Source organism: Zootoca vivipara, chromosome 14, assembly GCF_963506605.1.
Source record: "Zootoca vivipara chromosome 14, rZooViv1.1, whole genome shotgun sequence".
In the NCBI taxonomy this organism is placed as follows: domain Eukaryota; kingdom Metazoa; phylum Chordata; class Lepidosauria; order Squamata; family Lacertidae; genus Zootoca; species Zootoca vivipara.
Window position 1 is genome coordinate 495,493 of NC_083289.1, and position 21,957 is coordinate 517,449.

Sequence of the window (21,957 nt, forward strand, 5' to 3'; positions counted from 1 at the left end):
AACAAGGTGGCAGGGGCAGTAGGTCTTGGCAGTCCATCCTAAGCTATCTGGCTATTCCCATCTGTTGGAGGACAGAGCTGTCCATGCTGCATGGCCTCTCCTGGCTCCCACAATTGTTGACTCTGGTGAAGTAGAGGGTGCTCTCCCATCACCAGCGTTCATGTAAGATTCAGCTGCCAGTCCCATGGTATCACGTACAAGCAATGCAAACATCTCACCATATCCTTTGACTTCGGGAGCAAAATGTATTGGGCCAGCCCTATCTTTATGTATAGACAAACACCATCTCTCTGTAGCCTCAAATGACCTCCCCAGGTCCCTTCACACAGCCATCTCAGAAATAACCATACAGAAAAACAAAGAGCTGAAAGCCTGGCCAGTTCCCAAAAAGTTATGACAGAGAAGGAAGGAGGGGAATGAGGAGATATTCAAAGAGCTTCTAAAAGGGGAAATGGGGAGGGGAAAGAGCTAGCCCTTTAAGAAGGGGAACTGACTTGTAACATGAGAGGCATCTGTTTTAACCCAGCCCGATTTCTGACTGGTGGGGAACTTCAGAACATCCCTCCCTCAGCTGCAAGCTTCTTAAATATAGTAGTAGCTGAACCTTCAATTGAAAACAGACAGGCTGTGTCTGTAGCTTGTGCCGCCTTTGTGTGCTTGTTGCTCAGTGTCCAGGGAATGGTCTGAGTGCTGCTCTCTGGTCCATTCCAGCCAATACCATGAGGTCCAGCTTTCCTTCAGTGGTGCCTGTGCTTCTGCCCCTGTTCCAGCTTCTGCTACATACACTGCCACTCCATGCAAACCCAGAGTCTGGAGGTAAGCCCCAATCTCTTCTCCTTCCGAAGTTTCAGCCACTTTTTCTGGAGAGAATGTTTGTTTGTCAGGGGGGGGGGGGTATATGGAGCATTTGCCACTGAGACACATGGATAACAAGGATGCATGCAAAAGGGCTCTCAGTGGATTGCTGCAGTGTGTAGTTTTGTACTAAAGCCACAGGATCAGTGAAGGGATGTGTTTAGGAGTTTAGGAGTGGTGTTAGGAAAGCAGACGGAGAGGTCATTGACAGGTCTCAGTCACAACTTCCAGAGCCTCTACTATTCAAGCACTTGGATCAGGGTTTTGTTTTGGAGAAGATCTAAATAAGATATGACACATGCTTCAATGTGGGGTTTCAGAGTGAGAGAGAGTAGGCACTGTCCTTGACGGTGCAGCTTCTTTTGATGGATGAGCTGAGTTATCTGCTGGAGCCATATCCTTTGGTACACCTGTTTGTGTCTGTTGAATTGGCTATGTTTGATCCTGAAGATGCCCTAAGAAATTTTACAATAATAGCAAGTTGATTGCATGTGAAGCTGTGCAAGAGCCTCACTGGTTGAACACATTAGGTTGGGCTGTACCTGGGTGTACTGATCTGTCTGCTCATGAGATAGGAAGGAAAAGTCAACCTCAAAGGCAGGATATGCCTACCAAGAGATGGGACTAGATGGAGCAGCAACACCTTTTTGAGATCTTCCTACAGAGGGACCAATCAGAGTGCAAAACTCCCAAGCATATTTTCCTGCTGGTGGTCAGCTTGGAGCATTACCCTTTTTTTGCAGACTAAAAGCCACCAGAGCCACCCATAAATGGTTGGTGGTAGCAAATGAACAGTGCCAGCAATGTGCATTTTGAGTAGGGCTTTCACACACAGGAGCCTTGCTTATGAATGACTTGATGTTTGGAGCTGATTATGGCTTGCAGGCTTCTGTGAAAAACTCTTACACTGGTTACCCAGAAATCTGAATTGTGCTATGAGCTACAGAACCTAGTTCTCCAGTGTGGATCCAGTGCAGGACTCCTAATGGATGTTGAGACTTACTTTAAAAGGAGCATGTTTGTGCACATTGTGGGTGTGCAGAGGAAAGTTAAAGGGTGTGGCCAGTACCTAAAGGCTGTGTGGGATTTCCGATGGTTGTGGCACTATGAATTCCCTTTCTTATCTTTTATAGAAGTAGCGACTCTTTGGCAATGACCCATATGCATCTTTTGCATCTGAGGAATCAAATAAATCTATCTGCATCACTGGTCTTCAACTGGTGGGTCGGGATGGACTAGTGGGTCGTGGCCTGATCCATGCTGGGTCACAGCAGAGGCACCACTGGTAAAAGATTAAGAAATGGTTCCCCAGATGCATGTGTGGGTTAAAAGTGGGTCTTGGGTTTTTCTGTGTATAAGACGATGGTTTTTGCTAAATATTGTTAGAAAAAAATGTGGGGGGTGTCGTCTTTCTACTTACATTCCCACGGCTGCGGTGAAGAAGCTGCCTGAACCGCCAAGCCACTTCCATAAACCAGTGTGCGGACTACAGCCAACCATTACAGGGTGACTGCAGCTGATGTTCTAATATATGGTAGGGGGCTGCAGGGTAACGATCTCCCCCAAAAATTCAATGACTTTGGACAATCTCGGGGTTGCTATTTCAAAGTCATTATGTTTGGTGTTTAAAATATTGATTTCTTAATTTGAGGTTCAAGAAAAAATAGGGGTTGTCTTATACATGGGGGCATCTTATACATGGAAAAATATCATACATTCTTACCACCACATTGTACTAGTGGCAGTGAAATGTTTGATATTAATTGACTGAGTAGGGAACTAGAGATTCCAATCCAAATTATCAGCACTCACACCAAACTATGGGTCCCTTGATACTTTGATTCCCATCAAGGCATATAAACTGATGTGTGTGTATTTTTATGTACACACACACACATCAATATAAGTTTGGGGTACAGATATGCCATATCCCTACTGTTTTACTGTGATATCAGCTTTCATGGGCAATATTATTTTTATTATCATTTAAAATTTATTAGTTTTAATAGAAAAAAAAATTATTAATAAAAAATAAAAAAATTTTTAATTTACCATGGCAACTCAAAGCGACTCACAAAAAGACTTACAAAAAAACCTCCACATACGTATATTAAAATCAGGGTGTGGATACATTAAAACATCCCACCTACTCTAAAAGGCTCTAGTTAAGACCCAAAGGTCTTACTTATAGGTTAAAGTTTTTGACTGGTCTATATAATGCAGGGAGAGTATTCCACAAGTAAGGAGTCACCAATAAAAAGGCCCCACCCTCCAGACCTCCCGGGGCTAAAAAAAGAAAGGCCTCGGCTGACGATCGCAGGGTCCAGGGCACTCTCTCTCCATATGGGGAGAGGCAGTTCTTGAGGTACAGTATTGGGGTCCTGAGCTGCCATAGACGTTACTGCCTCATCTCCTATACAGCAGCCAGGGGCGTACCCAGGATCAAAACTAGGGGGGGGGGCAAGCCATGGTCGTTCAGGGGCGGGGCCAAGGCACGGGAGGGGAGGGGCCACAAAGTGGGAACGTGGGCGGGGCTACAGGGCCAACGGGCCCGAAGACTCTGCGGCGGCGGTTGCAGCCTCTAAATGAACCCCCTAAACTCTCTCACACGAAATTCCCCTGCTCTGAAGCAGGGCCATCTCTAGGCCCGGGTCCGGTGGCGCGGAGCGCCAGGGCGCCAGGCCACCAGGGGCGCCACTGCGCCCGCTGAGAGGCGTGGTGGAGGCCGCCCCAGGCGCACCTCTCAGCTGTTCAGCGGCTTCAGGCTGCTTTCCGGAGAGGCGCGGGCCTGGGGCCACCTCCGTCACGCGCAGGGGCGTCACAACAGAGGGCGGGCAGCACCCCCTGGCCCAGGGCCGGCCCTACGCCCAGGCTGGGTTGTGCAGGGCTCCGGCCCTCCAGGCAGTAGCCGCGCAGTGAGCTGCGCCCGCCGCACCGGGAAACGGGGCGGGTGGGGGCACCAGAGGGATCCGTACCACCATGGCGCCAGGTATGCTTAAGACGGCCCTGCTCTGAAAACACCGCTCCCATCCATTTATGGCTAGCCACCCCCCTGAAAAAAGCCTTTGGGCCCCGCTTTCCCTCCTCCAGGTCCCCCCGAAGCATTGCCAGTTCCCACCCTATATATCTGGGATGGGGAAGGAGCTCAGAGGTCTGCTAGTCCTGGGGGGCCAGCCCCCCGTGGCCTGGGAGGATACTGGGGACCCCCCCGCCAAGCTGAGACCCTCAAAGAAGAAGAAGCTGCCACCGCCGCCTCCCCATTACAAGGGAGCAAAAGATGGGAAAGGTGGGGTGGCACAGTGCAGGCAAGCGAGCCCCCCCCCCAGCTGAGACTCGGCGGCGGCGACAGCGGCTCCCCCGCCCTCAACGCCCCTCTCTCGCCAGGGGCAGCAAGGGAGAGCGGCTGGGGGGGGGGCGCATTGCAAAGAAGGAAACAGCAGCCAATGCCCAGAGAGGGCAATGCACGCAGGGGGAGCGGAGAGCTGTGCCGCCCCCCAAGGCAGCTCCTTTCCTATTGCCGGCGGTGGGGGGCGGCGAGGAAGGGTCACTGCCACTGGGCTACTCCTGCTGCCGGCAATCCGGTGCAAACGCCCCCACGCAGCTTCCTTGCAGCAGCCACGACCACCGCTTTCGGGTGCCGCCCCCCACTCCTCCTTTGCAGGCTTCTGCCCACCGAGGCTGAACTGGCTCCTGTCGGTGCACTTCCTCTCCCGGCCCAGGAGGAGTCTCAGTAGCAACTCCTAACTCAGGGGGGGTAAGGGGGCGATTCCCAGCCCGCGGCGCTGACGATCGCAGTGCAGCCTACTGGGAGGCAGAGCACGGCAGCAGCTGCAACCAATGCAGGAAGCCGCGTCTCCTTCGCTTGCCAGCCCAGCAGAACTCTTAGGCAGGAGAGGTTGCCGCCCGGCGGGGCTTTCCATTGGGAGGTGTGAAGGCTTTAGTGGGCGGGGATTGGTGCAAATGTAGGCAGGGCGGGCTGAGAGGAGGAGCCGCTGCCGAGGAGCCACGGCACCAGCAGCGTTTCCTCCCCCCTCCCCCCCCCCCCGTGTCAACAAGCGGGGCGCCTGCGCAGGGTATTTGCTTCCCTAGTCGGGCCTGCGGTTTGGCCTTCTAGGGGGGCAGCTGCACCCCCCCTGCCCCATGCTGGGTACACCCATGCCAGCAGCAATGCCACAAGTGCTCCTTCCACGGGTGGAGCTGCTGCTGCTGCATTTACCCACTTCCTCCTGTGTGGGGATTCTGCGGATTCTGAGAGGGGACAGAGGCAGGGAGCGGTGTCCACCCTTCACCAATTGCATTCGAGAGGGCCAAGGGTGTGACAGGTGAGAGCCACACAAGCCCAGATTCCAGCCAATAATCTCTGGGGCCAAGACTCTTTCCAGACAGTCACCTCTAGAAAACAATCAGCAGGAATAGACAGCTGTGAGCTCTGCGGAACCTGTGAAACAAATTGCAGCTTGAGGTGGGGGACCTGCTGCTACTCTTGAAACAAGCAATCCTTCAGGGTTGCTACCCACTAAAATAAAGAGCAATTCCATACTCAATAGCTTTTTAAGCATTTGGGGAGTTGACCTCTGAAACCCTCAGATAATTTGACTCACTTGGCAGTCTAAATGCTACAAAATGTTGCAGCACAGCGGGTGTCCAGTTTAGAAGATCAGCTTCTCCATCACTATCCAGTTATTTCCCTCCCACCTCTGTCCCAAGAGGTGGTCAGTGTTTCATGCCAACCAAGCATACTCAGTGTCCCTTGGGCTGTTTTCAAGGGTTTCCTTCCCCATAGCGATATTTTGTTGTTTTCAAAATAGTTTTGGGTATTTCTGGAAAGTCCAGCCTGTTCCTACCTGCCTGTTCTGTGTGGGTAGTGCCATTTTGGCTACATAAGCAACGGCACTTGGAGCCTATACCTGTACATCAGAAATAGATGTCTTCTTGCACATGCTTAAAAAAGAAGTAATTTTATGGTTTTTAAAAATGAGATCAGGTGGTAGCACCCTGCTGGGGCAGGCTGGAAACAGACTGAACAGACCCATGTTCCTTCTGTGTGGGTTATTACAAGACAGCAGGCAAACAGGGACAAATACTGTAATGCCAAGCAATTTCCAAAGTGCAGTGCCCATGTTTTCCCATATGACAGTTTGCATAACTTAGCACTGCTGGCATTTGGCTTTCCCATTGCCTCCCTTACACTGTCCTCCCTCGTTTCTATTTCATCCTCTCCTCTGACTTTGCCAGGGCAGCTACAAACCAAGAGAAGCAGCATGAGACGGCCATGTGGTTCTGGGTCCTTTAAGGCAGTCTCAGCACTGCCTTTCCTTAAATATAGCTTGGCTTTCATACTCTCCACCTGTTGCCCATAATGCAGGCTCTCTCTCACTCTCTCTCTCTCCCCACACACACCTAAACCTGTTTTACTCAGACCATCAAGCTCATTGCTGCCAACACTGGCTGGCAGTGTCTCTCCAGGCTTTCAGACAGGATATCCCCCCAGCCCTTCCAGAAGGTATCAGGGATTGAACCATCTTCCTGCATGCAAAGCAGGTGCCCTACCACTGACCTATGGCCACACCCAGTGGTGAAGTTGCATTCTCTGGCACCGGTGGGGGTGTGGCTGGCATGCATTCCTGGGGGGGGGGGCAGTGACAAAGCTGCATGCTCCAGCACCGGGAGCAGAGAGCAGGCAGGGGCGTGGCTGGCAGCACATCGCCTGCGGGGGCGTGGCGTGTGTCCCAGAGGTGGAGCGTACATCCTGGGGGTGTGGTGCTCAGCGTGGGGGGGCACGTGTCGGGGCAGCCACTATGGTACCCCCCGATGGTGCCAGGGTGATGCGCTCCCCCTCCCCGTTCCTCCACCAGTGGAGGGGGTGCGTGTCCGGGGGGCGGCCACGATGGTACACCCCTCCCTGATGGTGCTGGGGGCGGTGCACTCCCCCCACCCCCGTTCCTCCGCCAGTGGCCACACCCACTCACAGCGTGTGACTTAGCGATAGGGAGAATTTCTATGTCTGGATTTTCTGGAAAACAATCTACTTTTTCTTGCATTTTTATCCCACCTTTCCTCCAAGGAACTCAAAGTGGAATAACTGGTTCTCTCTCTCCCTGTTTTAGCCTCATAACAACCCTCTGCAGCAGATTCAGCTGAAAGATAGTGAATGGCCCAATAAGCTTCATGGCTGAGCAAGGATTTGAACCCAGCACTCTAACCACTACCACACATGCCTCAGTTGATTCTGAGCCCAGTTCAGAATCTGACATGCTCCGCTGTTGATGCACTCACAGTTACATCAGAGTGGGTTCAGCACAAGGTGTGATCAGAATTTTCCCTTTCCACTTGTTTGCCTGCCTGCCTTCCTCTCCCTCCCCCTTTCTCCCACCCATTTACCTGGCTTGTTGCTCCAGTGGTGCAGAAGGAAGGGAGACCCGGTCTTTCCATCCCCTCTCTGATCTCTAAAAAAGAGTTTGATTCTCAGTAGAGACTCTATCTCCCCCCTTTTTTTGCAACTTCTGTGATAGCACAAGTTGTTCCTGCTACTACTTTGCTTACGGTTGAAATTGTGAATGGTTCTATCCATCCGGTCTGGCTCAAGAACGAGAGCAAGGAAGCATTGGGATTTGTCTTTGCTCAGATCAGCCTTCCCCAAATTGTTTTGGAACACAATGCAGATGTTTTGCAATACAACTCTCATCAGCCCCAGTCTGGCTGTATCTGGAGGGCATGAGGTTTCCCCATCCAGTCCCCATCCTTCTGCCAAGGTGTAGTCTGCCAGTTTCCCCATGCTGTGTCCTAATTGGGGCAGAGGATTCTTCTCCCCAGCTGAACACAGACAGAGGAGGGCAAAGGCACATTGGCTTTATCTCCACTGAAAGCATATATTGGGGGCAGAGGTGTTGCACCATTTGAACTGCCATGACTTTCTCCAGGAATCATAGGACCTGTTGCTTTAGTGAGTCTTGGAGATCCTAGACCACAACCATCTTCTTGGAGTGAGGCTTCAAAAGCACTAATTTTTTCAGGTGCTATTTGGGGCTGATTATTTGAAGAATTTAACACCTTTGACCAGAGTTTGATACTCATTGCCCTTTACACTGTATGTTGAAAAATGATCTGATGAATACTAAAAAAAACCTGTGTATTATGAATTAATAACTGCACCAACTGCTGAAATATATTAAGACTTCTGGTAAATAAGCTTTGTCCCAGTTTTTTTTTGGAAACATACTGCTATCACTTTTTGTGTATCATTGATGTGTCTTTCTTGCTATTGGGAAATCTTTTCAATGATGGATATATTGGATTTGGTACATTCAGGCGTTCAAAAGAAATGAATAGAATTAACTATAAATTTGAATAAATATGTTTGCTATCAGTTTAATGAGCCTGATTACCAACCCTGTATTTTCTTGTGAAACATAATGTAGCATTAATAGATTCATTATATTTGAGAGGACAGTGAGTAAATAGCACAAATGTTATTAATGGATGAACATCAGATAGTTTATGTTAGGGATGTCTATTAAATATATCTATAATCATACAGATAATAGTAAATAACATTAATTAATGTTAATTAATTGCATTGAATTATAGCATATTTAACACTTACCTGTCATCAATGCTTTGCTATTCAAGATCTGCTCCCAATTTTGCAGGTTGCCACTTGGGCAGCTTCATCAATCCATTCCTGCACCAGATTTCATACAAAACTGTCCGTCTGTCTGTGAGGCTGAAGTTCCAGTATTGCAGATATTTATGTCATTTTATTTCACAAAACCCAGCTGCAGAGGGAAAGTGAGACATGACTAGCAGTGGCATTGTGTGTAGACAGTCTCTCTCTCTTTGCTCCTGCACCACGTCCCCAGTCCCAATCCCTCCACGCACATAAAAGGCTACTATAAGCCAGAGATGAGGAAACCTTTTCAGCCCAAAGGCCACATTCTCTTGTAGGCAACCTTCTGGGGTCCACATATCAGTGATGGACTGGACCAGAGGCAAAGGTCACATTCACCCCCTATATTTAGAGTTCCCAGAGTGGTTTAACATTCAATCATTCCCTCTTCATGATGAACTATGGAAATTGTAGCTCTGGGAGGTGAACAGCGATATCCAAACACTTCTCAGCACCCTTAACAAACTACAGCTCCCATAATTCTTTGGGGAAAGCCATGGCTGTTTAAAGTGGTATTATAGGGCCTTGTGAATGTGGCCAAAAAGTGAATGGACTCCCAGAAGTGGCTTTCCCCCTTGTACATTAGGTTAGATTCTAGTCTCACAAGAAGGGGTTTCTGCACACACACACACACACACACACACACACAAGCAAGAGGCACCATCACAATTCAATGACATGTTCCAGCCAGGGGGGGAATTACTTGATGTGGGCACAGGCTGGTGACAGTGAATAGTATGGCCTTTGGAGAGTCCTGAGGGCCACATTGAGAAGCCTGGAAGGCCACATTTGGCCCCCAGGTCTAAGATTTGCCCATCCCTGCCATGACTGATGAAGAGGGAAACTTGAGAACTGCTCAGTTTCAAAGGGCAATTTTAAGTCTGGAAATCAGCAAAGGGACACAGAAAGGAGGACTCCTCTCCCTCCCCACAACATGGTAGCTCTAAATTGATCCCAGAGCTGCTTTTTAGTTAGACAAAAGTGCACCAGCACTTTCAGTCATTGAATTACTGCGTCACATACAGTTTGGTCCTCATTCTCCATCTCAGAATTTACCACAGTCGGAAACAGAATTGAAATTCAGTGTCAAGGTCCAGCTTGTGTGCTGCTCACTTGGCAACCACCCATCTCTGTGTGTGAGGTTTTGTTCTGAGCTTGTAGAAACTCTGAGGAAAAAGGAGAGTCAAAGTTCTTTCTACTGAGCCCAGAAAATCCTGTGGCTCACACTGCCCACACCATATAGCTGCTCCTCAACCCACCCATGGCTTCTCTAAAGGCTTTCAATAAATTGCAAGAATTTGCTACTCTAGAAACAGAAGCCATAAGCTTCTGACAAATATCAAGTTTTGGGTGCTCAGTTTCTTGTGCTTTAACAGTAGATATTCTAATGAGAACAAATACTTAAGAAATTGTTTTTTGTTTTTCACAAATATTTTTTTAAAATGGCATGCAGTTTTTACATTCTTCCCCTTTCTCCATCACCTGAACTTTTAAGTTCATTTAAACCTCGGAGGAGCAATCGTCATATTAATTCATGGGTGGGTTCCTTGGTCATCATGAGATTCCTTGGAATCTTGAATGCTTTTCACCAGCTTCAATACCTCTCAAAATTCCAGTACTGTAATGGGGAACCTCTGGCCCTCCAGATGTTGTTGGACTCCAACTCCCATCAGCCCTAGCCTGCATAACCATTGTCAAAGATGATGGTAGGTGAAGTCCAGCAACATCTTGAGGGCTACAAGTCCCCTACCCCTGCAATAGATCAATCTGGTTGAGAAATATTTAATCATTTCTCTGTCTATTTCAAGCAGTGGAGACTGGTGCTCATTAGGAATGGTAGGGTAAAAGGCAGGGAGGCCAACAGTAGGTGGCGCCAGAGCCAATGGCTAGGAGAACCAGAGACAATGATGGGCAGAACCTAGTCTTGCCCTCACCCTCCTTCTCCTTCCTGCTCAGTTCTGCAAAGGTAACACAGAAACTGAGGCAGAAACTGAGAGGCAGTGCCACCCCCTAGACTGCTTGTAAGTAAGGCGCTTGTAAGCTACGCTGGCAGCTTGAGGGAAGACTGAGGTTGGTGTGCCTAAGTCCCACTTGCTCTAATGAACCAGACTCCTCTGATTCCACGTGTCCAAAGTGCTTCATATCCATTATCTAGTTGTAATTGTTATCTACAATCCTATAAAAGAGTCATTATCCCTCATAGTGCAGATAGCAAAATTAAGGCGGAGAATAAATTGTTTGCCTAAGTCCATCTGTCGAGTTCAAGGCAGAGGCAAGATCTGGACCAGAGATTTCCTGATTTGTAGTTCCCTTGGACACCAGCCGACACCATCTACCTGCCTTCTCTAACTGTGACCTTTTCTCCTTTTCTTCCTCAAAAGAGATTGAGCCAGACTGACTGTTGCCCATACTGTATACCCATTGACTTGGCTTCTGGCACCAACCGTAGATGTTCCATAGTACGGCACTCATCATTTCCAAAATATACAATGTCACCAGACCGTTGGATCCAGCCGTGCACATACCAGGGACATAGAATCAGTGTTTCTCACTTCTTTTGGAGAGCGTTGGCAGTGACTTCCAAATACTGCCCAGGCATTGCTGTATATCTTCGTAGTGAAGTGGATTGAATTCCAGGCGTGGCTTCCCTTAAACCACAGGCCAGCAAGGGATGAAATGAAATGTTACCACTGGGCCAGGAGAGGATAGTCTACTCGTTGTTTTGTCAGGGCCGTCACTCCAACCACTAGTCTGCTGTTGGTCTGATTTTGCTGTGAGCCATGATCTCAGCTGTACTTCTGGTCATTCTGAATATTTCCATGCGATCTCAGGTATGCAAGATGGTAAAGAAATTGAACTCATTACACTAGTGCTCGTTTTGTGGAGGAGAGGGCTACTGGTGGCCACTGGCCACAATGGGTATGCTCTGCTCCTAAATTCCAGTTGCTGGAAACCATAGGAGGGGACAGGGTTGTTGTGCTCAAATCCTGCTTGCGGGCTTCCCACACGTTGGCCACTGTGAGAACAGGATGTTGGGACTAGATGGGCCTGATCCAGCAGGCTTTTTAATGTTCTTATGCTCTTAATCAAACAGCTCAACCACTTGCCAAGAACAGCAAGCAGTACTTCTACAAAATACTGCATCAAAGGCAGTCCTTTGTACCATGGCATTCCTCATAAGGGGCGGGGTGGGGGAGGAATCAATCATTATTTGGTATAAGGGAACATCCATGGTAGCTTATTTATATATTAAATTTCTATACTGCACTTCATCCGAGGATCACAGGACAGTATAAAAATATAAAAATACACCATGCACTGAAAACAATTATCCCAAAGCCTCCTTTGGGAGACACTCCATATCAGGTCAGTTCACCTGGAGAGAGGCAGTCCTTGAGGTGGTGTAGCCATGAACCATTAGCAGAAGCTACAAAATTGGCTCACAAAGGCATACAGTACATTTAAACTTGATATAAAAGTGGCCTTGCTGTGTGAAAAATTGTAGTCAGTAAGATTACTGCCTAGGTAAAGGGTAAAGGACCCTTGGACAATCAGGCCCAGTCAAAGGTGACTATGGGGTGCAGCATTCATCTTGCTTCAGGCTGAGGGGGCCAGCTTTGTTCATAGGCAGCTTTTCTGGATCATGTGGCCAGCATGACTGAACTGCTATTGGTGCATGGAGGACCGTGACAAGTGCCAGAGCGCATGGAAACGCCGTTCACCTTCCCCCCAGAATGGTTGTTGTTTAGTCGTTTAGTCATGTCCGACTCTTCATGTCCGGCACTCCTGTCTTCCACTGCCTCCCGCAGTTTGGCCAGACTCATGTTGGTGGCTTCGAGAATTCACTGCCCAACCATCTCGTCCTCTGTCGTCCCCTTCTCCTTGTGCCCTCAATCTTTCCCAGCATCAGGTACCACCCACAGTGGTACCTATTTATCTACTTGCACTGGCATGCTTCCAAACTGCTGGGTTGGCAGGAGCTGGGACAGAGAAATGGTAGCTCACCCCATCGTGCGGATTTGAACCGCCGACCTTCCAATCAGCAAGCCCAAGAGGCTCAGTGGTTTCACTTCATCCTGACAGGAATGAACATTCAGGATGATCATTGCTGATACTGTTGACAAATGGGAACTGCAACAAAATATTGTGGTACATCCTTACCCCATTCCTAACAGGAAATACCTTGCTCATGTTCCAGTCAGACAGACATGCCTCCCTCTAGGATATTTTAAGCTGAAGGGCCACATGTTGCTCACTCTTGATGTTGGAGGGTTTCCCCCCCCCCCCGTGCAATATTTCAGTCCATGATCCCAAACACTTTCAGCAGCACATCGTCTGCCAAACTGTTTGGAATTGGGTGGGGTTTGTTAGCACTCTCCCTCCAGGTCCACTCATTACACATTAGGGAAGAAACAAGCAAGAAGTTTGTGCCTCTCTTGCAATAATCTTAGCTTCTTTAATAGAGACTTCTGTTATACAGAATGGGGAAATGTGACTCCTGTTTAGATTAACAGGCGGCAACAGCTCTCAGGCACCTGGATGTATTGCCTATAACAAAATGAATTAGACATACCAGGAAAACAAAACCTAAACATTTGCTCCTGTATCTGTGAAGCTTTTGCAAGCTCATGTTTATAATGAAGTAATACTTGATGTCCTTTCCAACTATGCACATACATAAAATCTCAATTCCTCCTCTTGATGACAATTTCTAGTAAAGGGAGCTATTGAATGCTATCAAAAATGGATTAAAACTCAAGAAGTTGTAGGTCACATATTTCACAAACAAGGCTGAATCCAGAGGGTAGCGATATTGGACATTTGCCAGCATCCAAAGGCTTGTTCACATGTTGTACTGAAGTGTCTATGCATGTGCTCGGCTCGTGTTTGTGTGAAAGAGTAGATACTTGCTGATTTGCTGTTTTGTACTAGGATTGTACATTCATTGGGTGCAACATGTGGACGCTCATATGGACACTATTAAATCTAGCCTTTTTGCCTTGGTACTTGAAATGGTGTACATGGAGTTCTTGGGTAGTCTTCACTAAACCCAGAACTGCTTAATTTCAGTAAGGGTGTTTACTGTCATGGGTAAAAAGGGGTTCTACACAGGAGTGCCAACTTGACCCTGTGATACCGTGGGTGCCCAGGGCTGTGGGTGCCATGCAGCATGCATGGCCCTAGCACCAAAATTTGTAGGTGCCCGGTCCCTTCATGGGGGAGTTGGCACCTGTGGTTGTAGGGCAGAGAATGGTGTGTGTGATTGGTGTGTGTGAGAGAGAAAGAGAATTGTGTCTCCATATAGGGTGCATAGGCGTTGGGGGCTTTAAACCAGCCTGACCGCTTTTCTCAAGAGGAAATTCAACCCTCAGCTGTTACTGAAGCATGAATACCTAGCAGTTCGAAAGCACGTCAAAATGCAAGTAGATGAATAGGAACCGCTACAGCGGGAAGGTAAACGGCGTTTCCGTCTGCTGCTCTGGTTTGCCAGAAGCAGCTTTGTCATGCTGGCCACATGACCTGGAAGCTGTACGCCGGCTCCCTCGGCCAATAATGCGAGATGAGCGCTGCAACCCCAGAGTTGGTCACGACTGGACCTAATGGTCAGGGGTCCCTTTACCCTTTTAAGCAAATACCTATTTGGGTATTCAGATTCCCCACCCACCTGGAATCATGCGTGGGAGAGCAGAGGTGAACATGCTAGCTCTCCATCATCCTCCACAAGTTGGAGGACTGAATGTTTGCAGTGGGTACCCCATCTCAACTCATGCAAAACCCAGGATTCTAAATTCCAGAAGGAGGTTATGTTGGCAGAGCAGGCTCCCCGCTGGAGACATTCAGCCCTCCAGCTCATGGGGGGGGGCAGCAGACCTGATGCTGACATGCCTGATCCTGCTCTCCTGCATGCAATTCTAATCATGTTGGGGATTCAAACACACAGGCAGGGTTGAAGATGCTGATGGAATATGATTGGGGGGGGGGCTCTGTGAGAATCCCTGGTCTGATGTTCACACTGCAGCTATCCTTATTGGATCCAAGTCAAGCCACAGGATCAAAGCAGCACGTCTCTCAGAGCAGGAGGGAGGCTCCTCCTCATGCAGGCTGGATGGATCATGGCCTGTCTCTTGGTGATGGGGTGCCTAAGAGACCTGGCAGGACATAATGTTAAACACACCAGCCCTCTGGGGACCCTGCTGCCGCTGCCACTGCCGTCCTTACAAGACCCTTCACAAGTTCAAATTTTCTGCCAAACCACACTGGATGTAATTTCCTCTGGGGGAAAGCCTATTCCTCCTCTTCTTCCCCAGGGTCTGCCTCATTTTGGTCTCCATCCCATTTGGTCTCCAGCATTTTATCTCTCTGCTTTGACACTGCAAATGATGAGTTTTTTTCTCTTGGGCCACATCCCAGATATATCCCAGCAGGTGGGTGGAATGAGAGGATGATGGGAAATGAAAGGGGAAGGGGGTCCCGGTGATAGGGCCATGCTAGGCACCCATGGTCATGGAGTCAAGTTGGCATTCCTGGCATCTGGGGAGCAGCAGCTTGGGAGAGATGGCATTCAAATTATTGCCCTGTTTACCCTCCACTATTTATAAAATATGCACATGCACAATTTTTATCTTATTATGTGCAACTCTTCTGTTGCTGTCAGAATTATTACCGCAGATGATTATTCCTAGGCCTTCATATTTTCCAAATGGGTGACTTTTTGTGCAAGCTGGCACGCCTCTTTTAACAGGCCTTACGGCTTTGTTAAAACTCCAGCTTATGCTCATTGCAGAATCAACGGTTAGGCAAGCTACTGACAAACAATGGGCTGTGATACTGGTTGAAATCTCTGTGCTACTTGTAACAATCAAAGTGACTTATAGTTCCTCCTCGCTCTGCCTGCCCCCTCAGTGCACCACATGTTTTTGAGGCTGGAGTTCTAAGGGAGATGAAGAGTTTCCAGCTGATGGGAAACAGTGAGGGAAAGAAATGGCGTGAGACAGAGAGCAACCAGATATCATGGGAATCTAGCTGGGGTATGTTTATCTCGCTCTTATTTTTAGCAACAGAAAGTGAATTAATTGCAAGCTAAATATTCCTAACCAGGATCTATATGGGCTTAATCTGGGAATGATCTTTACTATTATTTGTATCCGTGGGTGGCACTGTGGGTTAAACCACAGAACCTAGGGCTTGCCTATCAGAAGGTCAGCGGTTCGAATCCCCGTGACGGGGCGAGTTCCCGTTGCTCAGTCCCAGCTCCTGCCAACCTAGACCTGGGGCTTTCCCCTATTTCTGGCCCCTCCTCTATTTCCAGTGCTTTTTTCTTTAAAAAAATGTTTAGGGGTACTCTCATTTTCCTGCTCATATTGAAATACTGCCCCTCAAGGAGGCCACACTTGCATTCACAAAATGTTTAGGGGTATGCGTCCCCCTGCGTCCCCCCAAGAAAAGCTGCTGTTTACTGCTGAATCAGAGCAAACATCAATTGACTAAAGAGTGGGTTTTCTGGGAGAAAGTCACGAAATTAAAAGATGCCTGCTTCTTGGGAGAAAAGCAATGACAAACCTAGACAGCATCTTAAAAAGCAGAGACACCACCTTGCCTACAAAGGTCCGTATAGTTAAAGCTATGGTTTTCCCAGTAGTGATGTATGGAAGTGAGAGCTGGACCATAAAGAAAGCTGATCGCCAAAGAATTGATGCTGTTGAATTATGGTGCTGGAGGAGACTCTTGAGAGTCCCATGGACTGCAAGAAGATCAAACCTCTCCATTCTGAAGGAAATCAGCCCTGAGTGCTCACTGGAAGGACAGATCCTGAAGCTGAGGCTCCAATACTTTGGCCACCTCATGAGAAGAGAAGAGTCCCTGGAAAAGACCCTGATGTTGGGAAAGATTGAGGGCACAAGGAGAAGGGGACGGCAGAGGACAAGATGGTTGGACAGTGTTCTCGAAGCTACGAACATGAGTTTGACCAAACTGTGGGAGGCAGTGGAAGACAGGAGTGCCTGGTGTGCTATGGTCCATGGGGTCACAAAGAGTCGAACACGACTAAATGACTAAACAACAACAACATGCCCTTTCCCAGGATACTCCAATTCCTCTCCCCCGTCACCACAAATACTAAAGGTTTCTCCACAGTTACCTTTCCTCAGTTCATTCTAGGCAGGGTCTGCAATTTAAAGCTCTGTGTCCAAGCACCATTTTTTTCAGTCAGAGCAAATGGCAACCCACAGAAAACCCAAATGGACATTTGCTCTGATTGAGCACTAAAGAGTGGGTTTAAAAAAAAGTTAAGACACAGAACTGTGCCTGAAAAGAGCAATGCAAAAGGTAAGTGTGGATAAACTCTCAGGTCTCATCCATTCCATACATTTCATAGAACCATAACATTATGGAGTTGGAAGTTACCCCAAGGGCCATGTAGTCCAATAGGTAGATCGTAATCTACCTGTTGGACTACATGGCATGTCTGTGGTAGATCACTGGCTCCCCCAAAGAAGCTCAACGACTTTGGCTCCCCTAAAAAAAAGTTCGATTTCTACCAGAATTGGTGTTTTTTGTTTGTTTGTTTGTTTGTTTGCATGCAAATTTGCCCGGATGGCTGGACAATTGAATTGCAAAGTTCTGATAAGTGAGAATTTTGAGGAATGGCTGCATGAGAATGTTGTTTTAGAAAGTGCACATTTGATAGTTTCATCTTTAAATGTAAACTGAATTCAATTTCTCCCTCTTTTCCTGCCCCTCTGGAAGGCTGGGGATGCTCGCTTGAGATCTCTCAGGAACTTGGATTGTCCCATGAGATTTCACAGGAGCATCCCAGGGTCTTCCAGAGCCAGCATGCTGAGTGAGCCTTGCCCCCCCCCCCTTTAAAAGCTCATTTCTCACCAGGTAACCCCAGCAGACCTAGCACAAAAGGAGCCTTGAGGTTCTCCGCCTTGCTTGGGACTTGACTTGCACAACTTCAACCAGCCCACCTTCAACTGCATATGGTTGAAATCACTGAAGCCCAATGCACTTAAAATTAGGGATTTGTGTATTTGTTTTTTTTTATTGAGCATCAATCTTTATACAATTCAACATAAACAATAAATAAATAATCTGTAAACCAATAAACATAAAGAATAATCCGTAATATCCATAAATAATAATAATAACGATAAAAGCGAACAAAAAACAACAACAAAATTTCACCAAATACCAATCACCCCCCAACACCTACCCCCCTCCCCCACAAGCTTCCCTCCTTTATTTACCCGACTTCTATTTTCACTTCGGCTTCAATTTTCTAGATATAATCCATCACTTACATATATTCTCTGCATGCATTCTGTCTTTCCTGTATTCCTCTATCACTCTTATCTTATATCTCCACTCTTTATTTTTATATCCCTTCATATCTTTTTATTCTAAGCATGTGAGCATGCCCTCTTTTAAAAAGTATTTTTTTATATATTCATCATAACTTTCCCATTCGCTTCTTAATTTTTGTTTCGGTTGATTTCTCAAGGCTGCTGTCAGCTTGGCCATTAATAGATACTCACTAAGTTTGTTTATCCACTCTTCTTTTGTTGGTATTTTGGATGTCTTCCAATATGTAGCTATTAGAACCCTGGCTGCTGTGCACGCATACGAGAACACTGTCTTATTCTTTTGGGGGATCTCTTCACTTAATAAACCTAATAGGTAGATCTCTGGTTTTTTCTTTATCGATTTTTTCATCATTTTCTTTAATTCTTCATGAATCATTAACCAAAACTTTTTTATTTCTTGACACGTCCACCACATATGTATAAATGTGCCAGGTTCCCCATTGCATCTCCAGCATAAATTATTTTTTAATTTATATACTTTGGCCATCTTTACAGGTGTTAAATACCACCTAAAATACATTTTGATAAAATTTTCTTTTATATTATAAGAAGCCGTAAATCTTATATCCTGCTTCCACAATTTCTCCCATTGATCAATTTGTATTGTCTGACCGAGATCCTGGGACCATTTAATCATAGATTCTGTCGTCTCTTCTTGAAATAAGTCCCACCCCAGTAGTAGATTATATGTTCTAGATAGCAGATTGCTTTTATTTTGAATGATTTCTCTTTCAAATAGTGAATCTTCTTTTGCAAAACCTATCTTTTTATCTGCCCTAAATATATTGACCAACTGTATATATTGCCAATTACTGATACCATAACATTTTAATTCTTCATATGGCTTTAATTTATACCCCTCATGGTGCTCTTCTATTAATTGTTTATATACAGGCCATTTTGTCTCAGTAGTTAATTTTTTACGTGCATAAGCCTCTATGGGAGAGATCCACAACGGCGTTTTCAATTCAATATACCTTTTATATTTGACCCATACCTTGTATAATGCCCCTCTTAGTATATGGTTGGTGAATTCTTTATTTGTTTTAGCTTTTCCATAATTCAAGTATGCGTGCCAACCATAGCTAGAGTTAAAGCTCTCAAGATCCAAAATTTTTATATTTTCTAATTTCATCCAATCCCGCATCCATATTAAGCATTCTGCCTCATAATATCGTAAATTTGGTAGTGAGAGCCCCCCCTTTTCCTTCTTTTGTGTCAACAGTTTAAATTTAGGGATTTGTGTATTTGATTGCCTGGTTCCTGTTCCTGTTCGTGGATCAACACACAAACTGATGCAATTTCTGGTACAGTACCATTTCCCATTTTGATGCCATTTTTATGGCGTCCCTAGAACAGGTGGAGGGATGATCCTTTTATGAATACATTGTAGTGTCCCACCTGAATCTGTTTGGATGTTTACCATATGTTGTAAGGTATTTTTTTTGCTACATAATAAAACTTTATTTGGTTTATATATTGGATGGTTTCTAGACAACCTCAGAATATAATTTGCAGCCCCACACCCTCCTGACAATAATCTGAGCCTTAAGAATGGGTCATGCTCCTGTTCCCATTCATTATGGCAAGAGAAAGTCCATTGCCTTCAGCACTCTAGCAAGAGGCATATAATTTTCTCTTTTCCCTACCCTATTCTATTTTCTGCATCAGATTTGGCTCTCAAATTGCCTCCCATAAATTCAACCTAACAGAAAGTTGCCATGGGGGGTGGGGAAAGATAGCAGAAATGTTTCCATGATTTAGATTCATCTGCCATACCAAGATTGAAATAGCTCTTTTCAAACATCCCCCCTTACTCTGGCTGCAATATGTCAAGAGATCCCACAACTCTTATCAGCTTACCAACATGACATGGCACCAATTAAAGAATGTGGTTTTAAATAAGAGAGAAGGAAATGAACTTTGGGAGATATAATTTAGACCTGGGGAAAAGAAGATGTCTGGCTGCTCAACCCTGAGCAATGTGTAAATGCAAGGCTAGAGACAAAGCAATGTTGAAGGGGCTATAACTGAAGCAGGACCCAATGATGTGCAAACGCCCACGGAGAATAATGGAGATTTTTTCTCCCAGCATTATCTCTGGTCAAATAGTTGGATGGGGCTTTGAAAAGGCAAACTGTACAGTACATTATGGACACAGGTACAGGAGTCCCAGGTAGCCTCTTCATCTTTGCAAAACACCTGCAGGGGTGTTGCTTTGAAGCAGAGGTGGAGCAGAGGGCATGTGAATGCCTGACCCATAAAAATATATGAAGAATCATCCTGGATCAGACCAAGAGTCTACTTAGTTTGTTATCTAGCTTCCCTCAGTGGCTAACTGGATACTTCTTTTAAAGCTACCGTACACACCAGACATTTAAAGCAAATTTGATGAATTCCCCACCCCCACCCCACCCCCAAAGAATCACAAGAACTGCTGCTTGTTAAAGGTGCTGGGAAGTGTAGCTCCGTGCAGGCTAAACTACAGTTCCCAAGATTTTGGAGGGAGAAGCCTTGTGATTTAAACGTGTTATGTAGATGTGTAGCTACACACCTACAACCCACTTGGCTTTGTACAGAACACATTGAGTGGGCTTGCCTAGATGAAATATGCCATTGAGATCTGAAAAGGCCCATGGCCCAGTGGTTGAGCACCTGCCTTGCAAGTAGAAGGATCAGCCCCCAGCAACTCCAGGTAGGGCTGGGAGATGTTCCTGCCTGAAACCCTGGAGAACTTTGGTCAGTCAGTACAGACAATGGACCAATGGGTCTGACTCAGTAGAAGGCAGCTTCCTATAATTACACCTTCTGCTTGCCTGGATGCATGGAAGATACATTTGGATATGTGAGTGTATGTAGAAACTAGCCACACAAGGAAAGGTAAAATGTATGTTTGTTGCTCCGCTACCTTTGCTTCTGGCTCCTCCCACCAGAGGCATGTGGCCCTGGAAGGTTGCCCATGGGGGAATGTGGCCCTCAAGCTGAGAAAGGTTCCCCACCCTGGCCCACTATATGTTTTTCAAAACTCTTCTCCCACTAGAGGAAAAGGCAGATTTAAAAAAATATCTATGAATTGAACTAAATACTTACTTTCCATCCCTCCTTCTTCCAAAGACCCAGACCCTGTTGTCATTCCCTCCCTCCTCCAGCAATGCTACTGGAGATTTCCCCAGTGACACCCAGGAGCCATTGGCAGCATTGCAGAGCAGCAAACAGCATGAACGAGGGCAGAAGCTGAACCCCCTCTGAGCAGCTCTGTGCTATTAAAGCTGGAACAAGGATTTGGGTAAGGCAGGGCAGTGAGGGAAGAAAATAATGGGTACATTCAAAACACATGTTCCCTGTGAAGTTTGGAAGCCCTCATGACTCATATCATCCCCAAGGTCAGCTTTTGTGGGTCATGAGTCAGCTGTAAATTTGAGTTGAGAATATTGTGCCTTTTCTGTGCTGCTGTTCTTGTTTTTAATTTGCATTTTACTGTGCCCAAATTGTTGGTTTCCCCTTTTCTTTTGCGAAAAGGTGGGTCCATTTCAGCTCTCTCTGTTTCTCCCCCCCCCCTCTAAAATTCAGTCCTCCACATTTCTGGAGGAATTTGTTATTTCCTCAAGAAAATTCTTCAGCAGGATGCAATGACAGCCATACCTGCTGAGTGGCAGGTTAGGCCAGGTGAGCTCTAAGGTCACTTCCATCTCTGGAATCTCATGATTCTGTATTGATGATAGGTAGAAGCCAGATCAGGATTTCCTGGAAAATCTCCGGGTTGACTCCCAATAGCAACAGCAAAATTACTTTTCCCCATCTAATAATTTGTCTGCTAAAACTAAGGAGCAGGTTTTTGTGTGAAAGGACTGAGAGCGCTGGACTTAGAGGCATCCTGTGATCTTGAGGTTCTAGGAAGAGAAAAAAGAGATGCAACGAGTCTGAAACTTACCCATCCCTGTTCTGTGCCATTTTAATCCTAATTAATGAACTTTATAGAAATTGACATGGTCCCTTGCTTAAATCCCTTCAGGGTATTATGATTATGATTATGCCTTTTGCCCAGACCAGGACTTAAGGCGGCGTATGCAA

The 21,957-nt window shown here is 46.5% G+C and overlaps 1 protein-coding gene across 1 annotated transcript in view; it reads left to right on the forward strand.

Annotated features, from left to right (window-relative positions):
* The first annotated feature begins 537 nt into the window (after positions 1–537).
* The window catches only part of CSPG4 (chondroitin sulfate proteoglycan 4), a 111,357-nt gene continuing 89,937 nt past the window's right edge, over positions 538–21,957 (forward strand). The window contains exon 1 of the mRNA XM_035138148.2: positions 538–816. Within this exon, the coding sequence (XP_034994039.2) occupies positions 720–816 (97 nt within the window). The 5' untranslated portion in view covers positions 538–719. The remainder of the gene's footprint in view (positions 817–21,957) is intronic.